The following is a 15,227-nucleotide window of genomic DNA, read 5'->3' as shown; positions in this document are numbered from 1 at the left end:
GATTATACTTAGTAGAAACTTAAAGATACAGTGTTCGATTTTAGGTAATATTTGTTAGTATTTTTCAGTGCTTTTGGCATTGTCTTCAGTTCTCAATACCGCATTTAAAACAAGTGAAAAGCACGTCAAAATTCACTTTTTTTACCTTAAAAAGCTTGGTCTATCTTTCTAGATCCAGAATTATCCTCTCAATGACATTTTCCCCGTCTCATTTTACACCTTGCCTTTTCCTTACAACTCATATTCTCTTTTCATCAGTACATCTGCCCAAAACGCTCTTCTACTTGACAGTTCTATCCCACACTCGCCTCTGAGCTCCTAACAAGGCATACCTCTGGGAATTGCAAAGTGCCATATTTAAAATCTCTCAGTGAGATGTACAGGTTTTCCCGTGTGATCATAAGGGATTCCTCAAATCTGAGTTTCAGAGCTAATCTATGACAACTGATAAGCACAGTATTTTCACATGAGTATATTTGTGTTGTGCTAATATACTTAAACAGTATGCAAGTCCATTGAGAATTTTTTTTTTTTTTACAAATTTCTTATCAGCTTTCTGTTAACTTTTAAGAAAGCTGTCTTACATATTTAATTAGCATTGGCTGTAATTCCATTCTATTTCCCAAGCTCAAAGGGCTTACCCAAGTTGGAAGGGAGATGTCACAGACACACATCACAGATGCTCAATGGAATAGTAGTCGGCAGTAAAAAGGAACAAATTACTGATATAAACAGCCACGTGAACGCATCTTGAACATCTTATGCTAAGTTAACGAAGCCAAACCTAAAGGCTACATATTGCCTGAATGCATTAATATGACGTTCTGGAAAAGGCAAAACCCTAGGGACAGAAACTAAATCTGTCCAAGGGATTTGGACAGGGATTTGCCAGGGACAGCAGAAGGCAAGTGACAACAAAAGGGCTGGAGGGGATTTCGAGGTGATGGAAAAATCTTGATCGCGATGGCGGTTTCAAAACTGTGCATTTGTCAAACTCACCGAACTGTCCACCTAAAAAGAGGGGTTTTTACAGTATGGAAATTATACCTCAACATACCTGACTTAAAAAAGGGAACAACCAGTTAAAGAGAAAGAAGATACTTGGAATTTGAAGGAGTTGTATGTTGTCCCTTTCCAGAGACATTTCATTTGTAATATACTCTTTGTCTGTCTTTCACCCGTTTCTATTTCCCGTTTAAATAGGTGACACGCAGACTGGTTTTACATAGCTTAATACTTTAGTATAATTTATTTAGCACATTTGGGAGCTTTAGCATAAAATAATAATTATCTAACAAGTATAAATATTATAAAATAGTATTAATTGTAAAGATATTTTTATGCATTTATTTAGGCTACACCGCATGGCTTGTGGGATCTTAGTTCCCTGACCAGGGATTGAACCCAGGCCCTGGCAGTGAAAGCGAGGAGTCCTAACCACTGGACCGCCAGGGAATTCCCAAGAGATTTTTACATGACACTCTTGCCCTAGTCATCCACCAGCTGCTTGAATTTTATTTCATTTTCCAATCACCAGTGATTAAAGTGCAGCGAGCTTGTTGTCCCTAATATGACTCCATGGTTGTCAAGTCCTGTGAGGTAAATTATGTTAGCCCGATTTTATTTTTTATTTTATTCCCTTATCCTTACTTTATTGGAGTATCGTTGATGTACAATATTTGTATAGGTCACAGGTGTACACAGTTTTTAAAGGTTACACTCCATTTATAGTTATTATAAACTTTTAGCTCTATTCCCTGTGTTGTATAATATATCCTTGTAGCTTATTTGGTACATAATAGCTTGTCCCTCTAGCCCCATTTTAAATAAGAGGAAGCAAGTTAGGCGCAGAGCATTGCCAACAGCAAATATCACAAGCCTTTCTAATTCCAAAACCAACATCTGTAACCATCTTTCATGGATTTTTACCAGTTTAGCAATAGCTCTGATCCTTGCGGATGGGATTGCGTAAATCCTTGGAAATAAACTGTAAGGAGGGAAGTCTTCCCTTGAGGAAAGGAAGGTTTTCAAAAGGAATTGATACTGAGTACTGGAAAGAAAACACCAGGATTAATAAGTGACCAATATACCCTTGCCACTCATATTCACTCTGATTCTTTGATGGAAGCTTAGTTTAATTATAGTAAAGAGAAAAAAATATTTCCAACCTCATGGAAGCTTCTAGTGTCACTGCAAACGCCAGGTTTTCATGATATTCTTTCTGAGTAAATTCTTTGTGAGATTTTAAAGTTATGTGTATCACTGAACAGCTATTTTCCTAACCTATCAGTAGAACCATGTACTTCAGGAATTCATTAATCTTTTCTATAATTTATTAATTCTCTGCCATTTTACATGAAAAAGACTCGAGGGTTTCTATATAGTACTTTTGTTTAAATGACATTATCAGGCAGGCCTAGATCTTTTTTTTTTTTTTTTTTTTTGGACAAAATTTACCCATGGGGCATGACAAAAGTCATAAATTCTTAGGAATTTACATGAGCTCTCAAACTGGATTTGCGGTACTTTGAGTAGGTAGATAGATGTATTTGATTCAGTCCCCGACAGCTGCTCCTCCACAGTGGCGTTCTTAAGCATCGGGTGCCAGAAACTCTTACCTGTTATTCCTAATCGGCCGGGTGCGCCTTCTCCACTTCCACTGAACTGTATGTACTGTGTGCTGTAGAGGTGTGCCGTTAAAATACGTTTATTCTCAGAAATATTTTAAAAATATTTTAAAATGTTTTCCTTTGCAGAATCAGACACAAGTTTGGCAGAAGGAAGTGTCAGCTGCTTAGATGAAAGTCTTGGACATAACAGCAACATGGGCAGTGATTCAGGCACCATGGGAAGTGATTCAGGTACTGCCTAACTGTTGTGTAAACCTTAAAAAGTGTGAAATAAGACACCATATAGTGGAAAGCATGGGGGCTGTTCATACCCTCCCTAATGTACTTATGCAATTAAAGCAATTCTTTTCTACAGTTGAAGTAGTTTTGGAACTTTGCCATTCACTTTCTTTAAAAGTACAACTTACAAAAAAGTCTTAGAATCACGCTCTCTGATTTTGATCCAGTCCATGGCTTTTTGGTCTGGCATATGCCACGTTCCATAGAATCATGTAATCTATTTTGTTTATGTGATCTGTTTCAATTAATCTGACTGCTTTTATATTATGTACTCAATTCTGTACGTTTCTTTCCAATCCCTGCTTTTTTTTAAATTAAAATACATTATAATTAAAAAATACTATCAATAAGCTGAGTATGACTGTAGTTAATGGCATATAATGAGTCCCTCTTAAAATAGGAGCTGGTTTACACATGTAGTTAAAAGAATTTCAATTTGTATAAACATCTCTTTGAGTTCGCAAAATATTTTCATCACTAAATGAGAAATTTACTAGGTATTTCCCCAGTTGTTCTTCCTATCAGTTGAATATCCCACCAGCAATAAATGAGTACCTCTTCCCAATCTCCACAGTTTAGCAAAGCTTCCTGTTATCAGACTTGCTAACTTTTGTCAGTCTGATGGATTTCAAATCTCTTCTTTCTGTTCTTTGAATGCACATTTCCATTATTGTTACTGAGGTAAAATGTTAACATCTTTTAAGAATGGGTGATGAGTCTTTGGATGTCTGTTAACACAACTTTCTAATATATGTCTATATGTTTGAAATATAATTAAAATTAACAAATTAGCACAAACAAAAAACAATGTTTTGCAATGTGGCCAACTAAGAGGCAGTGGCAAAATGGCAAATTAAGAAACAAATTACCTTATTCTTCATTCATTCTGTGACTGAGTTGTAGAAAACACAGAAAATATTGTGTACTTCAGATTACCCTGCATTGTCAGAAGGATTATAGAAATTTACATCTGCGATAGGCTTAAAGGGGCAGAACAGTTTACATAAAGATGGGCATCTGCCCTACAAGCTTTCTCAATTGTAATGTACCACCTCTTTTATTTAAGTGCCCTTTTCTCTTAATAACACCACTGAATCTCTTAAAACAAGTTGGTTTGAGGAAACTCAGTTCACCAAATGTCAGTCATAACTTTAAGGTTAGTTAAAAAGGGTTAATTAATTTTCTGTTCAATTTAGTCAGTGTTTATTAAGTTCTTGCCATGTGCATATTTCTGTGGATTGTATTTGTTTTTTCCGTGCTTGTTATACAATCATTAAATTTAATAATTAACATTTTTATTAAATGCTATTGATACTAGAACTCAAAATACAATCTAGCTAATATTTAACTTCTTTATGGTTGCTTTAAGCTTCTGGACTGCATCCTAATTTTTGTTTGTCTAAGTAAGGGCTTTTCAACAATATTCATTCAGTTAATAAATATGTAATGGATATCCTCTATATGCAGGTCACTTTGTCTGTTTAAAGCTGTTAGCAAATGTAACTATTTACTGATTTTCAGTCTTCAGTGTGGCATGAAAGACATGATAAATCTGAATGCAACCTACTTTTAAAAAGCAAATACATTTTCAAAGGCAAATACATTTGAAGACAAACACATTTTTAAAGGGCACTCATTGAAACTCTGAATGGTCAGTGCTTAGGAACAAAGACTAGTGGATATAAAATTGCATGGTGGGTAGCAAAATTCTGAAGTTATAAAATTATGAAATTCCTTTCTCTCAGGCGCATGATATAGGCTGAAGTAGAAATCAATTCAAAAACAGGTTTATATAAACTGCAAACGGTTAAACACATTTTGAATCACTGAAAGCATTACAGTGTTTGGGATTATGTTTTAACTTCTGAGGTTGACATCAAAGAGACCCTATGTCACATGCCCTTCATCTACCTTCAAAGGTTGCATGATGGGCCATAAGGATCATGGACGTGACGTTATGTTCCTTCGTAGAAGTATTATTATGCCGTAGTAAAGCATAATTAGTGCTACTTTTAAAGTTTAAATATTCTAATTATACTATGGGAGGCTTTTTTGTTTTTCTGTTTCTCATTCTCAGAGAGATATAGTGCTTCTCACAGAGTGACAATATTTTTGGCAATGCACATTTGCCTGATATGTAGAAAGTGTTTCCTTACTATTTCCAGGTAATATCTATTAATATTTGTCCAGCTGGGATGGTGTATTTTTCTGAGGTTACATACTATAGGTAAAGGAATACTTTGTCAATTTCAAACACATGCAGTGACAGACCTTTTCTCTCCAAGAATAACTCAGCTGTCAAAATCAATGTGAGAATGAAATTTGCCACATGGTGTAGTTCCAATAGAATGTTATTATTTAAGCCCTATTTGATTTCGTATTTTGACCATTTGTATGGTATAGTATGATTTTAAGGTCTTTGATCAATATTTGCTGTAGAGGGTAGGCACAATGTTATTCAAAGCCTGTGTATGTTTTAAATACCATTTTCCTTATTGCATTTAATCGATTTTGCTTTTCAAAGAGAGCCAAAAAGAAACAAACAACAAACAAACAAAACCCAAACATTTTTTTTTTCGTACAAGAAATTGGCTCCTGGCTCCTTGACACCAGCCCAATTCTCTCCTTCTGGTGACAGAGAAGAGAAAATTCTCTCTTCGTTGCTTATGTGGATACATTCTTCCAGCCCTATGTCAGAGGATGTGATAAGGCAAGAATCAGGCTGAATATTTAGCACTCACCCAGCTCTTTTTCTTTGGATGCTATCCTCACAATGAATCCAACTCTAATTTTTTTCCATATTCACTCTGTGCCTCTCTTTTAAACTTGGGGCTACCCATCAAGTTTCCTAGACTTGACTCAAAAAAATATGGACAATATTGAGCTGTCTACTAGCCAGATATTTTCAGTGGCAGCAATGGAGTGCCCTAGCCTCTGAAGTCCTTCAAAACAAGGACTGTGTTCTTGGGAGTGCCTGGCATTTAGTAGGCACCCAGTAAATGTTTACTTCGGAATAAATTAGTGGTACGTGACTAGATAAGTAACAGGAAACATCGTGCATTTGGTTCTAGAATGAAATTTTGAACACGATAGCCCTATTAAATTCTTAACTCTTCTTAAGTGTATTAATACAGCAAATATCTAATATACATAAGTGATATTGATGTCTTACTCATTTGACTTCATTTTAGATTCCTGGAAAAGAGACTTAGAAAATTGCTCTGTTTCTCTTTTTAATTTTTGTTACCCAAGGATGTAGTAGTAAGCATGAAAAACAAAAGGGGAAAATGATTATTAAAAAAGTGCATGCAACTATTATGAGGGAAGCTGAATTTTATTATTTTTTAAATCTTTGAAAAAATATACCTACAGTGAAATTCAACAAGGAGAATTTGCAAATATCTTTTAAAAAATTTCCCACCTCAAATGGCAATTTAGGAAAAGTAAATTCCTGGATCTTGGTGTTAAAACACAATTTAAAACACGTCTTACTTTGCAAATATTCTGGCTCCTTTGGAAAAGTTAGGTGGCAAATGATCAAAATATAGGTGGAATATTAGAATTTTGATAATCTATAAAAGCTACTTAGCAGAGAAATAATGTTATCCTGAAGTCAGCTTGAATCTTACATAAACATAATAGAAGATGAATTATAACTGCTATAGAGTTCAAAACAAGCATGGAAAGAAAACTTGTCAATGTGTGTTTTTAAAAGCTGGTGATCTTGAATGAGTTTGTCCTGACAGTCATGGTAAATGAATCAGCAGATGAGCCAATGATAACGTGAACGTACTGCATATGTGTTTACTTATCCATACAGAAGGTAAATTTCCTGCCAGGTTAGTAGATGACTCTTACTAAGTGGTATTTGGTGTGAATTTTCCTACCTGTTCAGGTAGTGCTATCACAACAAGTTGAAACCCAGTTAAATAGAATCATCCAGTGGCTGAAATGACACAATCAGCATTTTTTTGAAGTTAATGGGATTATGTTAGTTTAGTTTTATTGCAGTCATTGATAAGAGAAAGAACACTTACTTCATGTGTAATGAAATACTGATAAGTGCTGTCATTTTATTTTTTCTTGTGATTACATAAAGCATAAGATGGGCTTTTAAATTGATGTAATATTTATTTTACTGCATTCCACATGATAAGCTATACATTTTTAGATCTTTTCCCCTGCCGAATATAGATAAATACGGTCACTTCTAAACAAAATATATTTAAACCAAGATACAGTGATTTTATTCTAGGGTTTGGAAAATTAATGTATGTTAGTACTTATTTTATCAGTATTTTAAATTTAGAAATCTATGTTAATTGGAAATATTTTTAATATATTGTGCTTTGAGTTTCAGGAAAATATGACTATGTGGAGACATACCTATAAGGAAGTGATAAAAATCACATTCAAAACTAAATGGCAAAATTAGTCACAATTCAGTTAAAACTAACAAAATCATTTTTCATCTTTCAGTGCAAACTTACAAATTTAAGGCTAGCGTGGGAGATTTTCTTTTTCCCTAAATATTGCTTCTGTTTAATCTGCTTGTCGTAAATGGCAAAAATGGGATTTAGGGGGAGCCATTTTTAGATATTTGAGATAGATGGTAGATAGAGAGAGAGAGAGATGTAGATGTGCTTTGTGGTATTTGGTTTGTCAGGTGCAGTTTTTCAAATGAAGGAAAGTAGCATCAGCTCTAATATTTCTTTGCAATAAAAAGTGAGGGGGAATACAGAACAAGGAGGACTAATGAGTCCGATATTCCCAGTTCCTTTTGGTTTGCTGGTGGAAAGGCTAAGAGAAATGAGTGGGGCAGAACGGTACCACGAAGAAATGGCGAGTCTGATGCGTTAGGAACCGTAAACTGCAAGCCTGTGCCACAGTCATCTCCATTTAGTTTTGCCCTCTCTGTGAAAAGACTCCTCTGTGTTGCCCCCTCCTAGGCCTGCATCCTGTTCATTCATTCCCTCTGTACCCCCACCCCCAGGCCACTTCCAGAGTGCTTGGGTTGTATCCTGCACCCGTGGAGAGCTGACACCCATTTGGTGCAGAGAATAGAAAATGGAATGGTTTGGACCACACATGAAAGCTACAAGAGGCCTATGTTCAGTTTCAGGCTTCCTAGCCTTAGTTATTTTCTTGCCTGTTTCCTTATTTTTCTTCCTTTTAACCTCCTTCAGATGAAGAGAATGTGGTACAGAGAGCATCCCCTGAGCCAGAAATGCATCTCAGGCCTTACCAACTGGAAGTGGCCCAGGCAGCCTTGGAGGGAAAGAATATCATTATATGCCTCCCTACGGGGAGTGGGAAAACCAGAGTGGCTGTTCACATTGCCAAGGATCACTTGGACAAAAAGAGAAAAGCATCGGAACTTGGAAAAGTTATAGTCCTTGTCAATAAGGTATGCAAACAGCACATAAATAGAACATGGTTTATTTTCATTTTATTTTTCTGAAGCATTTGTATAGTGACATTTGTAACAATGGATCACACAGATTTAGTTTAATTAGGAAAAATGTCAAAATAAGTAATTTATTTTAAATCTTTGCTTTTCTAGCTATATATAATACCTACGTTATTAGCTGTTAAAGTAGACTTTTTTTTCCTCTTAAACCAGAGCATTAAATCAAATAGCTGTAACTGATATATAAAGAGTATATTTACCAAGATTTTCTTTAAGGTGAACTGGTACTAATTTAAGTTATCACTGCGTGTGAACATAAATGACCTCAAAATATCACTGGAATCTAGGCTTAAACATTGTGTTCTAGAGTCTTTTTAACCACTGACCCTTAGTCAAAAATGGCAAGTGCTCATTATTCAGAATATATATAATTAGGTCTGAAGATGAAGAGAAAATTAAGTGAATATTTGGCTGATTTATATCATGTTAAATAGATAAATAATTTTCACATATTTTATATATGTTATATATATATCATTCAATGCAACTGAGAGTTTCTTTAATATTTATAGCAGGATTTTTGAAGCCTATCTTCATAAACAGGTATAGGTCTTCTTCATTTTAAACAAAATTTAGTTACTTGAGCTTTATTCAGGTATAGCAGAGTTTATTAATTTATAAATTTGCAAATCGGGGCTGTTAATCTTTACCAATTTATGGAGTAAAATTGAGTACATTGTTCCATGACCAGAAACAGTCTTTTTTCCCATTATTTATGGTAACTAGATTCTCATTTACTCCTTTACAGAAAATGTAGTAATAGACTATCTATGTAAATTTCCTCTATTTTTTGGATTTCTATCATGCTGAAAGTTTTAGTTGCAACCCGCTTTTCAGTTCTAAAGAAACATACTCGGAATCCATGATCGTAATGATTTCTGTCATGTAGCTCCAAATGCATCTCGTATGCACATGCTAAGCATAAAGACTGCTCCTTTATACCCACTGTTAGAACAGTTTCTGTGTGTGTGTGTGGGTGTGGGTGTGTGTGGTGGGGGGGGGCGGGTAATGGTGATACATTAGAATTTTTTTCCACGGCTTTTCATATATTTCATTTATTATGGATATTATCTTTTGGAATAAAAGAAATCTAGATGTGAATACTATTTCTACCTACCAGTAATTTGATCTTGGACGAATCACTAACTTCTCTCACTTTAGTTTCCTCATCTGTAAAGTGAATAAAATAATACTACCCTGTACAGGGTTGGAAGTTTAAATTGAATAATCTAAAGCCTAAGAGTGACTCAGTAAATATTATTTCTTTCTTCTATCCCTTCCTCCTCACCTTTATAGCCAATAAATTGGAATTCGTTAGTCAGTGAGCAGGGTTTTAAGTGCCAGGTGCAGAGACAAGAACAAAGTTAAATGGATTTGAAACCACTTAAGCTGATGCTTTTGATACCATTTGAACATCCTGCCATTTCCTCAAACTCATTCCCTTCATTTGCTCTCCCAAAGAGCTCTCCTTCTCTTCTTGTCTGTCTCTCTGTTGGTTATATTTCCTCCTCCAAAGCATGTAGCCTCAAAACCTATAAGTTATTTTTGATTCATCAGCTGCCTTTTCTTCCCTTATGGGGTCACAGCATCATAGACTATTAGAGTTGAAAGAGGTCTTCAAGATCCAGTTTTCATCCATTGCTGAGTGGTTCTCTCAGCTCTGCTGAGTAACTTCTAATATCAAGGAGGTCCTCCTAACAAGACCTCTCAATCTATTCTTTGTTTGCTTGTGTTTTTTTAATCTTTATTTATTTATTTATTTACTGGCTGTGTTGAGTCGTCGTTGATGCACATGGGCTTTCTCTAGCTGTGGTGAGTGGGGGCTACTCTTCGTTGTGCTGCGTGGGCTTCTCATTGCAGTGGCTTCTCTTGCTGCGGAGCTCGGGCTCTAGGCATGTGGGCTTCAGTAGTTGTGGCATGTGGGCTCAATAGTTGTGGCTCACGAGCTCTAGAGCACAGTCTCAATAGTTGTGGCACACAGGCTTAGTTGCTCTGTAGCATGTGGGATCTTCCCAGACCAGGGATTGAACCCATGTCCCCTGCATTGGCAGGTGGACTCTTAACCACTGAGCCACCAAGGAAGCCCTCAATCCATTCCTTGAACAACTGAGACTGTTAGAAAGCCCTACCTGTATTCACCAAAATCTGTTTCTCTGGAATCCGCATTTGTTGGTTAGCGTTCTTTCCTCTGTGATTGTACAGAGTAAGCTGAGTGTTAATTCTTCTGCCTATGACAGCCCTTCACATAGAGAAGGCAGCAAGCATCATGCGACTCTAAAGTGATTTTTCTTTTAGTTTCCTGGGATAAATACTTCCAGTTCCTTTATACATTCTTCATATAACATGGTTTCCATATGTTTCATCATCCTGAGAGCTCATACTTTTCCAGACATTATCTAGGACCCTGTTAAAACACAGTGTCCAGGGCTGGGCAAAATACTCTAGATATAGTCTTAGTGCAGAGAATGGGAGAGATGAGATGTGACACTTGGTCCGTGATGGGGTTTGCCTTTGTCACCAGTGCCGGCACCCACAGACTCATGTGGAGTTTTCCATAACCTAAGAGGTCTCCGCTCCTTTTCATTTGGAAACCTAGACCTCTAAACTAGACCTCTCAAGTTATTTTTGTGCAGTTAATTTTGAGCCTAAATGTAAATACTTATGTGTGTTTCTTCACATTATTCATCTTGATTGATCTTTTCTGGTCTCATGTTTTTGTATGCATCTCACGCACCTTCCTTTTTATATAACTCCTTATCCTCTCAGTGCTGTATTCTGGTTGCGAATCTTTCATCCCATTGGATCGAGGTGATACTTACAAATTCACATTTGCAGCCATGTTTAAATGTAAAATTATCTTCATTAGTTACTCATATTCATTGCATTGTTGTGTAGACATTTAAGGACATGGGTCTAATTCCTGATCTGCTGCCCTGTTGTTTTTCCCTAAGAATTACTAGAAATCCCTCCACTAGATCTTCCATCTATGTCATAATCGTTTACTTTATTATCCCATTTCTTTGCATTTTAAAGTAATTTGAGCTTTAGTTCTTTTTGATTCAGTCAGGTAATCTCAGGCCCAGAAAGTCAACATAACCTGCATTCTGTATTTGGCGCAATGGTAAGGTATTATAACCCTTGATCTAGGAAGGAGAAATCCTCTTCCCTAACACCATTTACTTTTATCTCCCTTCCTCCATCCTTTCCAAAGTTATCGCCTTTAGATGCAGGGAGAAATGAAAACACCACCTGTGTTCCCAGACTTTCTATTTCCTATCTAGGCTTCAAAATCATGAGAGAGAAATCCCAGGTTCCTTCAGATGCTATAATGCAGCCCCATATGATTCAGCAGAAGTGGGTAGCAGTTGGGTTTGATTAGTCTTGGCAGGCACTCTGTCACATCTCAGGAAAAGGCTCCAAGAGGACCACACACCTCCCAATTAGCCATGTCAGACTTGCATCTGGCTCTTTCTGTGTCCTTCAGAAGGAAGTCAACGCCACCCAAAGTGAGTCTCAGGATTTCCAACACCTGCTACCTCCTGTGACAACATCTTTTTGTGCTGTAGACCAGAAGATGCGGCTTCTTTGGAGGATCTTGGCCCACCCTTTACGGGCAGAACCTCAGGTTTTTATGCCACTCCATTGTATAGAGATTCTTAAATCATTCAGCAACATTAGAGTACTTAAAGACAAATCAAATGCAGATCCTGCCTTCAAGGAATCTATGGTCTAGGAAATGAGAGATGTGTATTAATGTAATAATGAATATTGTATTACACTTTGCATTATCTCATTAAAACCACACAGCTGTTCTTTGAAGTAACCATAATTATCTCCATTTTACCAGTCAGGAAGTTGAGGCTTTGAGGCTTTAATTGGCCTGTCAGGGGTCATCCAGCCAATAAGCAGCAGAGCTGAGACTTGAGCCTTATTCTTCTGCAGTGAACTGGTCTTCCCTTCTCCCATTCTCTACTGCTAGAATGAAAGGATGGGGAAATACCAGGGAAGTTTTCTGAGTACTGGCACTTTGTCAGCCTCTATTTCATTTAATTTTCATAACAAGTCCACCACAGGTTAATATTTCCCTAACTTTATTGATGTGGAAATTGAAGTGATTAAGTGACGTGTCCAAGGTCACACAATAAGCAAGTAGCTGGAGTAGTTGTTTTCAGAGCTCAGTTTCTCTCCTGAGGAGTGTGCTATCTCCACTAAATTTAATCTTCCTCCTCTTCCTCAGAATCTTTTTTTGCTGACTTCCTTCTTAGACTATTTCCTCTGTCTTGTATAAGTAGAATGAAAAAAATAGTCTGGAAAAGTGAATTGGAGATGACTTTGTGGAAGAAAGAGAAGAGCTGTGGTTCTCAAATTTTCAAAAGACCTCAGTGTCTTATTGGAAGCTTCGTAAAAGTACAAGCTTCAAGACTCAGTTCCCAGAGACGGTTGGTCCCTAGATTCAGTAATTCTTGGATGGAGCTCGGGAGTCTGTATTTTCCAAATCTCTCCATTGATTTTGTGGCAGGTAGACCAGAGACTTCACTTTGGCAAGGGGGAGCCACTAACTGAAAATTTCTCTTTCTACCCTGTGTTATGTTCTTTCACTTACCAAACGTGATTATTGATTCACTTTGTTTCCTTGGAATTCATGGATTCCATTTAACCCCTTCTCTGCTCCACATTCACTCTTAGAAGCCCTTACCATTTCTACTAAATAATAATACGAAAAAAGTGTTCTTCATACATGGTTTTCTCCAGCTAGGAGGATCAGCCAGCCCTTATTTTTCACATAAGTGGAGCTCATCTCAAGTAAAAAAAAAAAAAGAGTAATGCATACCTTGCAGACCAGTGGAAAGATACCCACTGATCACATTACCAGGTAATTAAATTATTAGGAATATAATGCACATTCTTTGATGTTTGCCCTTGAAATTCCTCCTGCCAACTCTATTTGCCATACTGCATACGGCTGGGCTTCCATTTTACAAATTCTCCTAGGATATGACCTTTAAGATGGCCTGGTTATTCCTTTCCCCAGTATAGGAGTTATTCTGAATGACTGGTGATGTATAGCCTTGAGGTGTCAACTCAGCCACCTTCAGTAGACACTACAACATACAGAGTCAGCTCTTTTTTTCTCTACCATGCAACAAAACCTTTATTAACACTTTGAACAAGTTCGGCTATTACCAAAGCTGGTAATTTCTTTTTTTTTTTTTTCTCTGCTTGTATTTTTTTTTGGGGGGGGTACACCAAGTAAAGCTGGTAATTTCTAAATGTCAGTTGGGGTAGAGTGCAGAGTAATGCCATCAGTGGGCATTGTGAATGCAAGACTGAAGAACTGACAGCGGACCAGGTGCAGGGGCAACATTTTCTGGAGGTTGTAGTCAAATGGAGTAAGGCCATCTTCTCACTGCTTGCCTGTAGAGATGAGCCTCTTCTGGCCAGATGGGATGCCTTCTTTATTCTGGATTTTAGCCTTCATTTTTATTCTCCACAATATCACTGGGTTCCCCTCCAAGGTGATGGTCCTGCAGGTCAGGGTCTTCACGGAGATTTGCATTTTGACCTGTTTAGCAAATGTGAAAATACTGTGAGTCACCTGTTGGAGGCACCTCAGCACCAAGAGACTCTCAGTGGACAACATCTCTGAAAGAGTTTTCACTGATTTGGCCGAGCCTGTTTGCTGTGCTTTTTTTGTTTTTGTTTTTAATTGAAGTATAGTTGATTTACAGTGTTTCAGGTATACGGCAAAGTGATTCAACTGTGTATGTTTTTGAGATTCATTTACTTTATAGATTATTACCAGCTATTGAACATAGTTCCCTGTGTTATACAGTAGGTCCTTACTGTTTATCTATTTTATATACAGTAGTGTGTATCTGTTAATCCCAAATTCCCAATTTATCCCTCCTCCGCCTTTTCCCTTTGGTAATTATAGGTTTGCTTTTATTTTCCTTTTTGTTTTCTTTTTCTTTTTTTCCTTTTTGACTGCACCGTGCAGCTTGTGGGATCTCAGTTCCCAACCAGGGATTGAACCTGGGCCATGGCAGTGAAAGCCCAGAATCTTAACCACTAGGTCACCAGAGAACTCCCATAAGTTTGTTTTCTATGTCTGTGAATCTATTTTTTAAATAAGTTCATTTGTATGATTTTTTTAGATTCCTTATATAAGTGATGTCATATAATTATTTGTCTTTGTCTGACTTACTTATTCCTTCTAAAGCCTTCTTTGAGGGGTCAATTGCTTCTTCCATTTTGCTGTCACTTTCTATGTGTTTCCATGGGAGAATTATCACATTGTGTTGTGATAATTTATTTTGTTTTGTTGAGTCTTGGTCCATGTGCTCAGCTAGAATGAGTTCCTGACAGTTATCAGCCATAACTTAAACATCTTTGTGTCCCAGACACAATGTCTATACATAACAGACATTCAATAAATGCTTATCGACATGTGAATGAATGGAATGATGGATAGGTTGTTATGCCTGAGTAACTGATAACGCAAACATCTCTGTTAATTCTTGACATATAGTAGGCCTTTGATCAATACTCCTTTTGTTTGACAATGCTCTTTCTCTCTTTTTAATTTTGGCATTTTTAAAGGTACCGTTAGTTGAACAGCTCTTCCGCGAAGAGTTCAAACCATATTTGAAGAAATGGTATCATGTTACCAGATTAAGTGGTGATACCCAATTGAAAATAACATTTCCAGAAGTTGTCAAGTCTCATGATGTTATTATCAGTACAGCTCAAATCGTTGAAAACTCCCTTTCGAACTCAGAAGAAGGTGAAGATGATGGTGTACAGTTGTCAGGTTGGTTAAAATGTTTATTTTGTAAAAAGAATTAGTA

The 15,227-nt window shown here is 36.8% G+C and overlaps 1 protein-coding gene across 1 annotated transcript in view; it reads left to right on the top strand.

Moving 5' to 3' along the window:
* IFIH1 (interferon induced with helicase C domain 1) overlaps positions 1 to 15,227 on the top strand; it is a 51,585-nt gene that overhangs the window by 20,387 nt on the left and 15,971 nt on the right. Inside the window, exons 4-6 of the mRNA XM_057746869.1 lie at positions 2,757 to 2,861; positions 8,096 to 8,316; positions 14,980 to 15,190. Of these exons, the coding sequence (XP_057602852.1) occupies positions 2,757 to 2,861; positions 8,096 to 8,316; positions 14,980 to 15,190 (537 nt within the window). The remainder of the gene's footprint in view (positions 1 to 2,756; positions 2,862 to 8,095; positions 8,317 to 14,979; positions 15,191 to 15,227) is intronic.

This window comes from Hippopotamus amphibius, chromosome 8 (assembly GCF_030028045.1).
Source record: "Hippopotamus amphibius kiboko isolate mHipAmp2 chromosome 8, mHipAmp2.hap2, whole genome shotgun sequence".
NCBI classification, from domain to species: Eukaryota; Metazoa; Chordata; class Mammalia; order Artiodactyla; family Hippopotamidae; genus Hippopotamus; species Hippopotamus amphibius.
Note: the sequence above shows the minus strand (reverse complement) of the source record. Positions and strands in the feature narration are given on the sequence as shown.